Source organism: Danio aesculapii, chromosome 8 (genome assembly GCF_903798145.1).
Source record: "Danio aesculapii chromosome 8, fDanAes4.1, whole genome shotgun sequence".
NCBI lineage: Eukaryota > Metazoa > Chordata > Actinopteri > Cypriniformes > Danionidae > Danio > Danio aesculapii.
The window spans coordinates 52,697,857-52,715,051 of NC_079442.1; the positions used below are offsets into that span (position 1 = coordinate 52,697,857).

The 17,195-nt window shown below is 37.9% G+C and overlaps 1 protein-coding gene across 1 annotated transcript in view; it reads right to left on the reverse strand.

Annotated features, from left to right (window-relative positions):
• LOC130233924 (rasGAP-activating-like protein 1) overlaps positions 1 to 17,195 on the reverse strand; it is a 68,094-nt gene extending 50,899 nt beyond the window's left edge. Inside the window, exons 1-4 of the mRNA XM_056464184.1 lie at positions 17,088 to 17,195; positions 16,875 to 16,931; positions 10,859 to 10,972; positions 6,309 to 6,370 (exon numbers count right to left, since the gene is read on the reverse strand). Coding sequence (XP_056320159.1) covers positions 6,309 to 6,370; positions 10,859 to 10,972; positions 16,875 to 16,931; positions 17,088 to 17,152 — 298 coding nt within the window. The 5' untranslated portion in view covers positions 17,153 to 17,195. The remainder of the gene's footprint in view (positions 1 to 6,308; positions 6,371 to 10,858; positions 10,973 to 16,874; positions 16,932 to 17,087) is intronic.

Genomic DNA, 17,195 nt, shown 5'->3' on the forward strand with positions numbered 1-17,195 from the left:
TGCGTCATGTGAACGTGAATGTTAATCTCAACAAAGCCACAGAATCGGCTCATTACAGATACTCTGAATAGGCTCATGCACACCTCAGAGTGTGTTAGAAATTCGGGAGGGTGCACTGCTTTCAAGCCAAGCAGCACTATATTGCGGTCCAATTTGTACCGCAACATGAATCCCTCAACATCTGGCAACATGCAGGTATCCTATGACAGCGACTTTGAGCCTTCTAAGGTACGCCTAGATTTTTTTGTTTTTAAGTATTGTGGTAATTTGCAGGTTGTATCAAAACGCTATTTGTGTAGATAATAGCTGTATACTCTTCGTTTGACTCGTGTACGATAAATTTCCACCAAATTTTTGAGCTTCTGATATGATACTTTGACATTTCCAATCTGGCATTTCCAATTTGAGTGGTCTGTTTCGCGCAGAATGCACAGGCCTGTAAAATATATGGACGGAGTATCCGTGACGTCACCCATAGGTTTCTGAACACTGCAAAAGAAGCTACAAGTAGGCGCGGCCAACCGTCGCCATTTTGTTTGCGCGTCATCACACCCACGGCGGGATACCAAACAAGGGCAAAGAGGCGGAGAGTGGGCGGAGCTACAGACACCTGCTGGCACTTTGCTTAGACCTGGCAGACAGACTTTACTTTGGGAGAAACGCTTAATACTTTATTACCTGCAACTCGTTTGTGTTCTGACCACATGTGCTTGGTTGTACATTATATCAATAAAGTGATTAGACTTTTAAAAACACTGCTGTAATACATTGAGCCACTAAACATTGCTCTTATGACGTTTATCTACAGGAGGAAAACGTGAATTACTTCCAAACACTTCAAATAAAGTGTGAGGTTAAGTGATGGCGACCAGCGAGACCTAGCTGTCACTCAAGTGGCCACGCCCTTAATTATGCAAACTTAATATAACCTAATATAAAGGAAATGGATGAGTTATAAAAAAATTCACCCCCTCACAGTTGTCATGGAGGGTAATAATAGCTATATGCACCAAAATCGTTCTTTGTACCAGGCTGTAAACACCTTTATTTCTGCTGTAAAGTTGGCCATTCTAACAGTGGACTCAATTGCGACTTGCTCTATTATGGAGCAGGACTAGCGGAATTTTGATGAATTGCAGTTTCAATTACTTCCGTATTGGCTTCCCGAGGGAGAGCGGGAGGTTGCCGCTTGGTTTGGCCTCAAAACTGGACTCAAGTATGGTCATTACCTCAAATATTTTTTTATTACAAATAAGAAATATCATTTAAATTACTTCATAGAGTTTATCCTCCAAAATTATTTCTACAAAAATGTAAAATTGATATTGAGTTCGAATGCTGTTTTTGCGAAAGCTTCAGTGAAACTATTTCACATTTACTTTGGTCTTGCCAAAATACTCGACCTTTTTTGGATTAATGTTGAAGCTTTTATTGCTCATAATATTTTAAAATCATTTTCCTTCTCTTATAAACATGTGATTTTTGGTTTTTATGTTAAGGATCGCTCATTAAAAGATGCTGGTTTTATTATAAACTTTATTTTATTATTATGTAAATTTCACATACATAAATCCAAGTTTGCCAAAAGCAAAGCTCTCTTCATGGTGCTAGAAAAGGAGATTCAGATGTATATATCAGTGATTTCCAAGTCTAGAAAAGCAATTAAAACAATTAATATATGCTCCTCCTTTAACATTTTTACATAAAAACGTTTGTATATATGCATTTCCTGTAGTAAAAAGTGCATTAATAACTCTTGTTAATTACTAAAATTGCAAAATGTGCGTAATATATTTGTATGTAATTTGATAATTATGTACCCTCTCCTCTGTGTTATCTTCTTTAATTTCTTTTTTCTCACTTAATTCATTCTTGTTAAGAAATGTAAGTGATTTTATTGTATAAGGAAACTGTACATGCTAGTTCTTGTTAATAATAAAAAAAAGGTTTGGCCTCAAACCACATCAATATGACAGATACTGGATAATCCCACATCACATTGGGGAATCATCAACTAGAGATACCACCCAGCCCTTGATCAAGCCCTAGTTAAGCCTGTTGAATGCAAGCTTTGTATGGGTTTAGATTGAACTATAATAACATCTGCTTGACTTTTGTATTTTGTACTGAACTAAAAATGCTAACGCAGTGGTGCAGTAGGTAGTGCTGTCGCCTCACAGTAAGAAGGTCGCTGGTTCGAGCCTCGGCTGGGTCAGTTGGCGTTTCTGTGTGGAGTTTGCACTCGCGTGGGTTTCCTCCGTGTGCTCCGGGTTCCCCCACAGCCCAAAGACATGTGGTACAGGTGAATTGGGTAGACTAAATTGTCCATAGAGTATGTGTGTGTGAATAAGTGTGTATGTGTTTCCCAGTGATGGGTTGCAGCTGGAAGGGCATCCGCTGCATAAAACAAATGCTGGATGAGTTGGCGGTTCATTCCGCTGTGGCGACCGCGGATTAATAAAGGGACTAAGCCGAAATGAATGAATGAACTAAAAATGCTAACTATTTTATCTCATTTTAATATTTAATATTTTTGAGATGCTCACTGGATGCCACTCGCTGAATTAAACATGCAGCGCTGTAAGATTAATGTAGCGTACCACTGTTTAAACATTCATCAATGAATACTGCTTTGAATATTACACAGCAACAGTATTCAGATTACAGCAGCTGCTTTATTTATTTATTTGCACGGCAAATATGTTTTACACTTTAAAATCCACATTTGTCACATTTAAACGTTTTCTATAAATAAAATAAGTTAAAGTAAATGTTCAAAATAGGGTTAGCACAGTGGTTTCACAGCAAGAAGGTCGCTGGTTTGAGTCCCGGCTGGGTCAGTTGGCATTTCTATGCATGTTCTCCCCATGTTAGCGTGGGTATCCTCCGGGTGCTCCGGTTTCCCCCACAATCCAAACACATGCGCTATAGGGGAGTTGATGAACTAAATTGGCCGTAGTGTGGGTGTTTCCCAGTAGTGGGTTGCAGCTGGAAGGGCATCCACCGCATTAAAACACGCTGGAACTGTGTGGATGTAAAGTGAGCATGGCAGAATCGCTCATTATAATGCTGAGCAGCTCCATCATCCGCGTTTACACTTACAGTAAATGTCTGATGGGAGAGTTTTCAGCGAGCGAGCATTTTTTTTCCCATGATCCCGTGGGTGAAGGGTGACTCAGGCAGTGATTCACGCAGGGCGAAACATCAAGCCCACTGCTAATACATCATGTGTTGAGCTTATAATAACTAGTAACTCCTCCGGCTCAGCTGACGGGAGACTGCAGGGTTTCACTCGCTCGCAGAGGATTCACTGTTTAGTAGACAATCAGGTTTCAATCTGAACATATTCATCTGTTACAGTCAGAAAACTGCCCCTGTTGCCATGGAGATCTGAATATGAGTTATTACAGCTGACAAGATTTTTAAATATATATATATATATATATATATATATATATATATATATATATATATATATATATATATATATATATATATATATATATATATATATATTATTTGGTAACACTTTTGCAGCTAATCTAATATTATATTATATCTTGTTACACAGCTCTCTGAAATACTTGATTCTGATTGGTCAATAGCGACATACCATTCTGTATGTGTGTGTGTATATATATATATATATATATATATATATATATATATATATATATATATATATATATATATATATATGCAGCGCAGTAGGTAGTGCTGTCACCTCACAGCAAGAAGGTCGCTGGTTCGAGCCTTGGCTGGGTCAGTTGGTGTTTCTGTGTGGAGTTTGCATGTTCTCCCTGCGTTTGCGTGGGTTTCCTCCGGGTGCTCTGGTTTCCCCCACAGTCTAAACACATGTGGTACAGCTGAAATGGGTAGGCTAAATTGTCCATAGTGTATGTGTTTGTAAATAAGTGTGTATGTGTTTCCCAGTGATGGGTTGCAGCTGGAAGGGCATCCGCTGCATAAAACAAATGCTGGATAAGTTGGCGGTTCATTCCGCTGTGGCAACCCGAGATTAATAAAGGGACTAATCCGAAAAGAAAATGAATGAATGAATATACACACACACTCATATACATGGCCACTTTATTAGGTACACCTTACTTTTGCCTTCAGAACTGCCTTAATCCTTAATGGCATAGATTCAACAAGATACTGGAAATATTCCTCAGAGATTTCGCAACCACAGCTGCCGGTATTTTACTGTAAAGTCAAGGAAAAAAACAGCAAAATGCTGTCAAATGTTTTTTGTGTCACCACTGTTGAGGATAGTAGCATCTGCGTGCAAGTCCAAGCTGAACTAAAGGCATCTGATGTTATGCTGCATCTTCTTTTGTTTAAATGTAACTGTGTAGTTACTAATGCAGTATAAGTCTGTTAATTGCAATCACACATGAACACATTGGTGCATTTAATGACTTTACATTTCTGTGCACTTAGCTACGTTTTTGTGAACTAAACATTGTACATGAAATACGGCTATTTTCCCTAAATTTAACAGTTCTATAAAACGTCTGGATTTTTTACGGAAAAATCCTGGAAACCACAGCTGCCGGTATTTTTCCGTATATTTTTTTTACAGTGTACTGATGAACCTGTCGGCTTTATTCTGTGATTAACTACTGGTGGGATGTACATTATCCCTTACATGTTATACTATTTATATACAACTTTCACTGAAACAAACATTAGCAGAAATTCATTCATCCATTCATTTTCTTTTCGACTTAGTCACTTTATTAATCAGTGGTCGCCACAGTGGAATGAACCGCCAACTTATCCAGCATATGTTTTACCCAGCGGATGCCTTTTCAGCTGCAACCCATCACTGGGAAACACCCATACACTCTCATTCACACACATATACACTACGGACAACTTATTAGTTCATCAATTCCCCTATAGCGCATGTGTTTGGACTGTGGGGGAAACCGGAGCACCCGGAGGAAACACACGTCAACACAGGGAGAACATGCAAACTTCACACAGAAATGCCAACTGACCCAGCGGGGACTCGAACCAGTGACCTTCTTGCTGTAAGGTGACAGTGCTACCTACTGCGCCACTGCATATTATATTATATTATATTATATTATATTATATTATATTATATTATATATTATATTATACTATATTATATTATATTATATTATACTATATATTATATTATATTATATATTATATTATACTATATTATACCATATATTATATTATATTATATCATACTATATTATATTATATTATATTATACCATATATTATATTATATTATTCATTTTCGATTTATAAATTTTCAAGCTGTTTCAAAAGGCTTTATCAAGCCACCATAAAGTTTACCTTCAAACTTTAATATCTGTTTTATTTGACTAAAATAACTCAAACTGATTGAATAGTTATATTTAAATACTACTAAAAATATTAATTGACTTAAAATATGCAAAAAAAATTAAAATAGCATCTTAGTCGTCCTCCAGTAACACCGATGTGAATGCCTGACTTATCATGTGTATATGTATTATTCTCTAACTTCATGCTTCTTTAATGTCTGTTTCCTGTTGCTCTGTTGATGTTTGTCTACTCATGCTGAAGATCTTCACTTCCCTCTTTAAGAATTGAGCTTTGCATAAATCATATTTTTAGCTGCATCAGTAAGCACTCGACTCTTCAGAGTATACAGTAGTTTTCAAAGAAGTTGAAATATTTATCTTTCAAGAAATGAGATGTATTTTGGTGTGTATGTGTGCTGGAGGAATGCAAATTCAAAGAAATCAGTAACCACATCCTGACATGATCCTGTAGTAGGAGTACATTACACACATTATATACTATATACAGATGAAGTCTGAATTATTAGCCCTCCTGAATTAATATTCAACACATTTCTAATCATAATAGTTTTAATAACTCATTTCTAATAACTGATTTATTTTATAATATTTGACTATATATTCCTCAAAACACAGCTTAAAGTGACATTTAAAGGCTTAACTAGGGTAATTAGGGTAAAGTTAGGGTAATTAGGCAAGTCATTGTATAACAGTGGGTTGTTCTGGAGACAATCCAAAACTAATATCGTTTAAGGGGGCTAATAATATTGACCTTAAAATAGGTTTATAACAATTAAAAACTGCTTTTATTCTAGCTGAAATAAAACAAATAAGACTTTCTCCAGAAGAAAAAATATTATAGGAATTACTGTGAAAATTTCCTTGCTCTGTTAAACATCATTTGGGAAATAATTAAAAAAGAAAAACATAAGAGGGTGAACAATTCTGACCTCAGCTGTACTGTATGTGTTGATCTTACCTTTGTGCTGCGCTGCGATCACATCTTTACTCAGAGAGATCTTACCGATGACATCATCATGACTGCAGAGTGAAGCGTCCAGATCACAGGAGATGGACAGACGGACAAACAGACAGATCAGAGTCAGAGACGTGCTCAGTGGATCTCAGTGCACCATCTGTGTTGTTTACAATTTACTTTTTTAACCAGGAAAGTCCCATTGAGTTATAACATCTCTTCTACCAGGTAGTTCTGGTCAAGACAGGCAGCAAAGGACAGTTACAAAAAAAAAATACACATCACGACACATAATAATATAAACCATAATCAATTATTAAAACATGTGCACTGTTCTAAATAGACAGACTTTAAAATATTTTTAAATATAGTGATTGATGGTACAGATTCCAAATGTTGTATATACTCACTGGCCACTTTATTAGGTACACCTTACTAGTACCGGGTTGGTACCTTAATCCTTCATAGCATAGATTCAACAAGCTACTTAAAATATTCCTCAGAGATTTTGCTCCATATTGACATGATAGCATCACGCAGTTACTGCAGATTTGTCGGCTGCACATCCATGATGCCAATCTCCCGTTCCACCACATCCCAAAGGTGCTCTATTGGATTGAGCTCTGGTGACTGTGGAGGCCATTTGAGTACAGTGAACTCATTGTCATGTTCAAGAAACCAGTCTGAGATGATTCACGCTTTATGACATGGTGTGTTATCCTGCTGGAAGTAGCCATCAAAAGATGGAGACACTGTGGTCATAAAGGGATGGACATGGTCAGCAACAATAATCAGGTAGGCTGTGGGTTTGACACGGTGCTTAATTGGTACTAATGAGCCCAAAGTGTGCCAAGAAAATCTCCCCCACACCATTACACCACCACCAGCCTGAACAGTTGAAACAAGGCAGGATGGATCCATGCTTTCATGTTGTTGATGCCAAATTTTGACCCGACCATCTGAATGTGTCAGCAGAAATGGAGACTCATCAGACCAGGCGACGTTTCTCCAATCTTCTATTGTCCAGTTTTGGTGAGCCTGTGTGAATTGTAGCCTCAGTTTCCTGTTCTTAGCTGACAGGAGTGGCACCCGGTGTGGTCTTCTGCTGCTGTAGCCCATCTGCCTCAAGGTTGGACGTGTTGTGTGTTCAGAGATGCTCATCTGCAGACCTCGGTTGTAACGAGTGCTTATTTGAGTTACTGTTGCCTTTCTATCAGCTGGAACCAGTCTGGCCATTCTCCTCTGACCGTATTAATAAGGCATTTGCGCCCACAGAACTGCTAATATTTTCTCTTTTTTAGACCATTCTCTGTAAACCCTATATGGTTGTGCGTGAAAATCCCAGTAGATCAGCAGTTTCTGAAATACGCATAGCAGCCCGTCTGGCACCAATAACCATGCCACGTTCAAAGTCACTTAAATCCTCTTTCTTCCCCATTCTGATGCTCGGTTTGAACTGCAGCAGATCGTCTTGACCATGTCTACATGCCTCAATGCATCGAGTTGCTGCCATGTGATTGGCTGATTAGACATTTGCGTTACCGAGCAGTTAGAAAGGCGTACCTCATAAAGTGGCCGGCGAGTGTATACTGAAGCTCATTCCATTTAAATGGAGCATAATTAGAGAACGCAGCCAGTATGAGTGAAGTTAATATCACAAACAGTTAAATAACTTCATATGTCACACATTATAACTATTATAACAGATTTTTGCAATGTATTTAAGTTTATAATCATTTCCTCAATCTTTTGACATGTATGAATCACAAGCTGATTAATTGATGCATATTTTTTTTTTGTCCCCATGAAATAAAATAAAAAGATATTTGATATTACTATCAGTATATTAGGCTGAAGGATATATATGAGTTAAAGGGCACCTATGGTAAAAAATCTACTTTTCAAGCTGTTTGGACAGACATATGTGCATGTATGGGGTATAGAGCGTCATATTGGGGTGATATAAACACACCCAGTGATTTTTTTTCAATTTAACAACATAAAAACGGTGGACCAATTGGAGCGGTTTTCAAATCCACCGTTACTTGACGTAGGAGTGCGCTCCCCCCGCCCACCAATATTGATTGACAGGCGCGTCATCATATCTTCAGTTTGTTGATTCACGTCCGCCATTTTCAGCGTGAGTCGAAGCGATATCACTAAAGGAACACGCTAGCTCTGTTTTTAGATGCAAGGCTCATTGGGCTCAACACAAGATCAATATTCTCCACATTATCACTCTAATCGGAATTATTGGTTGTATCTTTAGGTAGGTTTGCAAACATGTGTACTTCTCATCGAGTCTACCTTATACTTCAGCCGTTTGCATTTCTCGCGATCCCAGAAGCTCCCTGTGATCTTAACTAGCATGCGTTTTAGAGTTCTGAACATCGGTTTCTATCAGGGTACACTCAAGTCGACGGCTGGGCGCCGCGGACCGCTGCAGAAACCTATGTTTAGAACTCAAAAATGCGTGGCGGGACGATTCGGGACACTTCATGTTTCTGCCGCGCCACAGAGAGTGTCTGGTGTGCCGTGTCACGGCTTCGAGCGGCGCATCCGGTGCCTCAGTCAAAGTTAATTCAGTGTGCGTGGTTATTAGTTTCTGTGTACAAGCTCGGCACTTGAAACTAGCACACAGTTGGCTGTAAAACTGTACAAAGACACAAATGATTTTGTACTCTCTGCTTGGTCTGTGTCAGAGTCGTACATGTACGACTGAATGGTGATCCTCTTTCTCCTTCTCCGTCTGCCTGTCAGACTCTGTTGCAAACGCAGAGCGGGTGAGCTCATGGCCCCGCCCCCTTGTTACGTTGGCGGGAAGCCGAAACTAATTTACATGTTAAGCAACACACCCCTAAATCAGCGAGCTGTGGACACGCCCCCAACATGACACTTTTTAACACATTATAATAAAACAATCTGAATTGTGTTTTAAACTGAACCTAAACTGACACACTCAGAACAACCAGAATATTAATATTAAATCATAAAAAAGAGGTCAACTATGTGCCCTTTAATGTCTTCAAAATTGTGACAAAATGTGTATTAAGATATAAACACCTAAAGCTTGCAGTTTGCAGACCCCCTAGTTTTTGAATCCAACACAAAATCAACAAAAAGTCGCCGATTTTTGCGATCTACAAAATTCTTAATAAACGCAAAATAATCTCAAAAAAATGTAAATAATCTCAAAATATAAAATTCTGAACCACATAATGAAGTTATATTAATTTCAGCTTACAGACGTCGCATATGCAGCGCACGTGATGTACAGTATTTGAGTGTCTCTCGAAAAATGACGTGTCACCTGCGCCCTCATAGTCATTACATTACATGGAAAAGGGGGCGGAATTGTTTTGCAGCAAGCAGATGCGAATGAAGCGTGAGTGATCTACATGTGAAGATAAGATTAGGCATCCTGAGGCGCAAATTGTCTGTTTTGTGCGTTTGATGCGCTTCAGACTGCAAAAAAAGTGTGAGCAATGGGACAGACAAAAAAGAAAGCAGCTTACAATGATGAGATTTGGTTCAAGGATGACAGTCGTGCACGTGACCAAATTGAAGGACATTATTTGTGCTTTACATATGGCTGGCATTATGATGTTCATCATGAAATCGATAAATGATTTCCTCTACATTTTTTTCTAATTTGTTTAACCTAATATTTTAGGTGTATTACGGTAGGGGAAGCCCTAACGCATGTCCTGATTGAGATACATGTCAGATGCTCCGGTGAGTAAAATCTGAGAGAGAGAAAAAGTTTGTGCATAAAAATAAGAGTAATACAAACCTTCCTTTGGCTTAATCCCTACCATTTTAGATCTTGACAAGAGACCAAAAATAGCTTTATTTTTATGATTTGTGTCATTGTCATTGTGTCAGATTGCACACCTAACATGGAAGGCTACCTAATATGCTAAATAAGTGTGTGAATGAGTGTGTATGGATGTTTCCCAGAGATGGGTTGCAGCTGAAAGGGCATCCACTGCCTAAAACGTGCAGGATGAGTTGCCAGTTCATTCTGCTGTGGCGATCCCGGATTAATAAAGAGACTAAGCTGAAAAGAAAACGAATATATTTCTATATTTATTTATTTATTTATTTTTATCGCAAAATTGTCCACAAATAAAAAAAAAAAAAACATGAAAAACTAGGGGGTCTGAGTTTGCCTGCCTAAACAGATCAGCAATTTTGTGTCACCTTATACTTAAGTGTCTCATCAAATCTTCTGACCAATCAAATGCTCTCTAGAGTCTGACATGTCCCACCTCCTTCAATACTGCCGTATGAGCTTAACCACTCTCACTGGCAGATCTGTGATAAAAGCAAAACACTATTGGCTGTTTTTTATAAAGGGGAGGAGCTACTTTAAGTCCCACCCTGTCTTCATATTTAAGTTCAAATTACAAACAAAACGCACTTCAAAGCACTTCACGGGACCTTTAAACTACAGTTTTAAAGCCAACTGATGGGTCTGTCCAAATTTGACCCATGGGTTAAAAAACAACATCGAATTCTGTCACTCAAAAGCAGAGTTGTGAGTTTGTTACCCAATCGTGTCCTCGTCCATCACGTAAAAGGTGAGCGTATGGAAGCCCATTGGCAGATGAAGAGTGTATTCTTCACCCCAGAATGGATTCAAGTTTTTCCAGACGGTCGCAGTTCTGGGTGAGACAGAAAACATTATTTTAGGAACATTAGCATTCAGGAAAGAAGCTCTCGATTTATAAAAGCGAACATGTCTGTACAATAGATGTGTGCACAGAGAACAGCTGCATGTTTCATTATTGTGTCGTAATATAGCAGTACAGGTGATACTTAAAAACAAACAGTACACAGAGATGAAGAGAACTATTAGCCGTGTGGTCTGTCTGTCTGTCTGTCTGTCTATCCGTCTGTCTGTCTAAATATCCATCCGTCCATCCATCCATCCATCCATCCATCCATCCATCCATCCATCGTACATACAGATGAAGAGAACTATTAGCCGTGTGGTCTGTCTGTCTGTCTGTTTGTCTGTCTATCTGTCTAAATATCCATCCATCCATCCATCCATCCATCCATCCATCCATCCATCCATCCATCCATCCATCCATCCATCCATCCATCCATCCATCCATCCATCCATCCATCCATCCATCCATCCATCCATCCATCCATCCATCCATCCATCCATCCATCCATCCATCCATCCATCCATCCATCCATCTATCTATCTATCTATCTATCTATCTATCTATCTATCTATCTATCTATCTATCTATCTATCTATCTATCTATCTATCTATCTGTCTAAATATCCATCCATCCATCCATCCATCTATCCGTCTGTCTGTCTGTCTGTCTGTCTGTCTGTCTGTCTGTCTTTCTGTCTGTCTGTCTAAATATCCATCCGTCCATCCATCCATCCATCCATCCATCCATCCATCCATCGTACATACAGATGAAGAGAACTATTAGCCGTGTGGTCTGTCTGTCTGTCTGTTTGTCTGTCTATCTGTCTAAATATCCATCCATCCATCCATCGATCCATCGATCGATCCATCGATCGATCTATCGATCTATTTATCTATCTATCTATCTATCTATCTATCTATCTATCTATCTATCTATCTATCTATCTATCTATCTATCTATCTATCTATCTATCTATCTATCTATCTATCTATCTATCTGTGTACTTCAATTCAATTCAATTTGTTTATTGTCATGTGCACAGTAAGGAAACACGTTTCCCTGTCCAATTAAATTGACCTGAAAAAGACTTGACGTCTTCCTATAATAAATGTAATGTTTATTTGGCATATTATATATTCAATTCACCATTCGATACATGTCTTTATAACATTACAGACCCAAAACAGACATGCTACTGCAAACAGCCACTAACCGGTCATACAGTAACATTGAGAGAACGTTCCCAGAACATTGGCTCTTAACTCTAATTAAGTTCTGCTTCATAAGCGCAGCCAATTCACGCAAGTTTAATACAGCCTGAAATAGACTCTGCCTGGATACAGAGAACAATTTAAATGGCCGTGAGTGACGACGCTGGAAAACAATCAATCAATTCAGAAATTTCTCAAAGGGATGCCTGATCATTTCCATTTCAAAAGACACAAAGCGCTTTAAATATGCACCACACCAGGTGTGCCGTTCATCAGACTGTCACAATACAGCATCCCAGAGCAACACACACACACACACACACACACACACACACACACACACACTGGTTTTAGGGTTGCAGTTATTTAGTAATTAGTTATGAAGTGCAGTGATGCAAATCTCTGATCAATAAAACTGCCACACATTTATTATCAATATAATCACCAATCAATATCTTTCATTCATTCATTTTCCCTCGGCTTAGTGTCTATTTCAAAGGCTCGCCACAGTGGAATGAGCCGCCAACTATTCCAGCATATGTTTTACCCTTCCAGCTGCAAGCTAGTACTGGGAAACACCCATACACACTCATTCACACACACATATTTCAAAGGCTCGCCACAGTGGAATGAGCCGCCAACTATTCCAGCATATGTTTTACCCTTCCAGCCGCAACCTAGTTCTGGGAAACACCCATACACACTCATTCACACACACACACTCATACGCTACGACCAATTGAATTCATCAATTCAATTATAGCGCATGTGTTTGGACTGTGGGGGAAACCGGAGCACCCGGGCGAAACCCACGCCAACACAGGGAGAACATGCAAACTCCACACAAAAATGCCACAGCTCGGACTTGAACCAGTGACCTTTATCCTGTGAGACCACAGTGCTAACCACTGTGCCACCGTGACACCCTTCAATCAATATCATTTATTCATTTTATTTTTTCGGCGTAGTCCCTTTATTAATCTTTGGTCACCACAGGGGAATGAACCGCCAACTTATCCAGCATATGTTCCATGCAACAGATGCTCTTCCAGCTGTAACCCATCACTTGGAAACATCCATACACACTCATTCATACTCATACGGACAATTTAGCCTACTCAATTCACCTGTACATGTGTTTGAACTGTGGGGGAAACCGGAGCTCCTGGAGGAAACCCACATGAACATGGGGAGAACATGCAAACTCCACACAGAAATGCCAACTGACCAAGCCGAGACTCGGACCAGCGACCTTCTTGGTGTGAGGCGACAGTGCTAACCACTGCACCACCATGACGCCCTAACTAATGTTACATTTCTAAAAAAAGTGTAAGACACATTCAGAGAACATACAAGTATCATTCTCTGTATGGTTGCAGGATTATAAAATAGTCTGATCCTTTAATATTTGCATACACTAAAGGGAAACATTTTTAAACCATTTATAAACTGGCCGTTTAGAGCGTTTAGGAGAGAATGTGTTGTCGTAACGTTACAGTAATGTTAGCAAAATGTTATTAGAGATTTTTGCAGTTTAATTGGTGAGAATAAGCATTTGTTGTGGTTAGAAAAGGCTATTATATTACACACACCTAGCCAAAATCTCACTGACAGTAACAGTAACACAATGTTCACTCAGAGTTACTTAATAAAAATAATACAAAATTAATATTTCTGAAGTGTGTTGTGTACTGTACATTCAGAGAACATCAAAGTAACATTCTCCTGATGTTCGCAGAATTATAAAATACTTTAAACAACTATTTTAACTTGAATAACCAACTTAAACTGGATATTCAGAGCGAACATTGTCGTAATGTTAGCAAAATGTTACAAAAATGTTTGCGTGTTAATCCATGAGAATAAGCATTTGTTGTATGGTAAGAATATCCTGTTATTTATTTATTTATCTGTTAAAATCTAGTGTTTAAAGCATGGGTTAATAGCATTTGTTTTGACACACACACACACACACACACACAGGTGAGAATGTGACACACCTGGCCAAAATCTCACTTGCAGTAATAGTAATATTGTGTTAATGTTCACTCACAGTTACTTGATAATAATATAAAGCAATATTTCTGAAGTGTGTTGTGTACTGTACATTTAGACAACATTCTCATAATGTTTGCAGATCCTTTAATATTTAAAAAATACAAATAAAATCCTATTTTAAACCATTTAAACTGGGTAGTAAGAGAGAATGTTGTCATAACGTTACTGGAACATTAGCAAAATGCTATTAAACGTGTGGTTTAACCGATTAGAATAAACATTTGATGCATGGTTGGAATATCATATTATTGCTATTATTTTTATTATTATTATTATTATTATTATCTACTTTTAAAGGTTTATTCAGACTTGACTCACACACACACATGTTTGTTTTTGTGAAAAGTGGGTACATTACATAGGTTTCCATTCATTTTATACGGTCCAAACCTTATATTGTATTGCCCTCACCCCACCCTACCCCTAAACCCAATCATCACAGGAGTGTGCAGCTTTACTCTCTGATTAAACTCATCTTGTGGGATTTATAAGCTTTTTTCACCTCCTTTTTGTAATACCTGTGTCATACCTATGTCATTATACAGATTTGTGTCCTGATATGTCACAAAAACACGTACACACACACACACACACACACACACATACATGTACCCACACACAGGTGAGAATGAGACACTCACCTGGCCAAAATCTCACTAACAGTAACAGTAACACAATGTTCACTCAGAGTTACTTAATAATAATAATACAAGTGAAAAACAAGTGTGTTGTGTACTGTACATTCAGAGAACATTAAAGTAACATTCTCCTGATGTTTGCAGAATTCAGAGAGCACACAGACAGATAACATTGTCGTAACGTTACAGTAAAATTAGCAAACTGTAATTAGATTATTTTGTGGTTTAATCGATGAGAATAAGCATGTGTTGCATGGTAAGAAAATCCTATTCTTTAAAGTCAAAATTTAAAGGACGGTTAACAGCATTTGTTTGGACACACACACACACACACACACACATATTCTCGCCTCTGTGTGTTGTTTACTGTACATTCAGAGAACATTAAATGTTTATGATGTCTGCAGAATTATAAAATGGACTGCTCCTTTAATATCCTTTAATATTAGTAGCCAAATAACGAATAAAAAACAAGGTATTCTAAACAACTTAAATTGGATATTCAGATAGAATGTTGTCGTAACGTTACAGTAACGTTAGCAAAAGGTTTTTGCTATTATAAATGATTTTAAAGCACTTGCTTTCACACACACACACACACACACACACACACACACACACACACACACACTGGCCAAAATCTCACTAACAGTAACAGTAACACAATATTCGCTCAGAGTTACTTGATCTTTAATAATACAAGAAGTGATATTTCTGAAGTGTGTTGTGTACTGTACATTCAGAGAACATCAAAGTAACATTCTCCTGATGTTCGCAGAATTCAGAGAGCAAACAGAGAGAGAATGTTGTCATAACATTGCAGTAACGTTAGCAAAATATTATTTGTGGTTTAATCAATGAGTATAATTTGCTGCATGGTTAGAAAATCCCATTTCTTATGTACTCATTAAAGTCAAAGTCATCCTTTTAAAGGATGGATTAATAGCATTTGTTTGACATTCAGCAGTAATCGCATTAGTTTACTGTACATTCAGAAAACATAAAAATAACATTCTCCTTATGTTTGCAGAATTAAAAAAAAGAACTGATCCTTTAAAATCTGCGTAGCCAAATAACACACACACACACACACACACACACACGCACACACACACACACACACACACACACACACAAAACGTATTTTAAACAATCTGGAGATTCAGAGAGAATATTGTCGTGACGTTACAGTAACATTAGCAAAATGTTTGCGTTTAATCCATGAGAATAAGCATTTGTTGCATGGTTAGAATATCCTGTTATTTATTTGTTTATTAAAATCTAGTGTTTAAATGATGATTCAATAGCATTTGCTTACACACACACACAAACACTGGCCAAAATCTCACTAACAGCAATATCAACAAAATATTCGCTTAGTTACCTAATAATAATAATACAAGAAGTGATATTTCTGAAGTGTGTTGTGTACTGTACATTCAGAGAACATTAAAGTAACATTCTCCTGATGTTTGCAGAATTCAGAGAGCACACAGACAGATATAATTGTCGTAACGTTACAGTAACATTAGCAAACTGTTATTAGATTATTTTGTGGTTTAATCGATGAGAATAAGCATGTGTTGCATGGTAAGAAAATCCTATTCTTTAAAGTCAAAATTAAAAGGACGGTTAACAGCATTTGTTTGGACACACACACACACGCACACACACACACACACACACACACACACACACACACACACACACACACACACACACACACACACATATTCTCGACTCTGTGTGTTGTTTACTGTACATTCAGAGAACATCAAATGTTTAACATTCAGAGAGAATGTTGTCGTAACGTTACAGTAACGTTAGCAAAACGTTTGCGTTTTAATCCATGAGAATAAGCATTTGTTGCATGGTTAGAATATCCTGTTATTTACTTGTTTATTAAAATCTAGTGTTTAAAGGATGATTTAATAGCATTTGCTTACACACACACACAGACAGGTGAGGATGTTGCCACTCACCTGGCCACGACCTCATTGTCAACTTTAACGATGCAATACGGATCACTGGTTCCAGAACTGTACATAAACACACATCATAATCATCAACAACATCATAATAACTCAATTAATAATAATAATAAATCATAACGAATGTCAGATCACACACCAGAGATCAGATCAGATCGATAATATAATCATGATCAATATAAGCAGGTTTGATGATGAACTTACACGTCTTTAGCAGGCAGGTTTTTCCCCTCGACGATGCGAAAGTACAGAGAAGTGTTTCTGGCCATGATGAAGATGTTGAGCTCTTCATCCAGCAGCTCAGCCTCATGT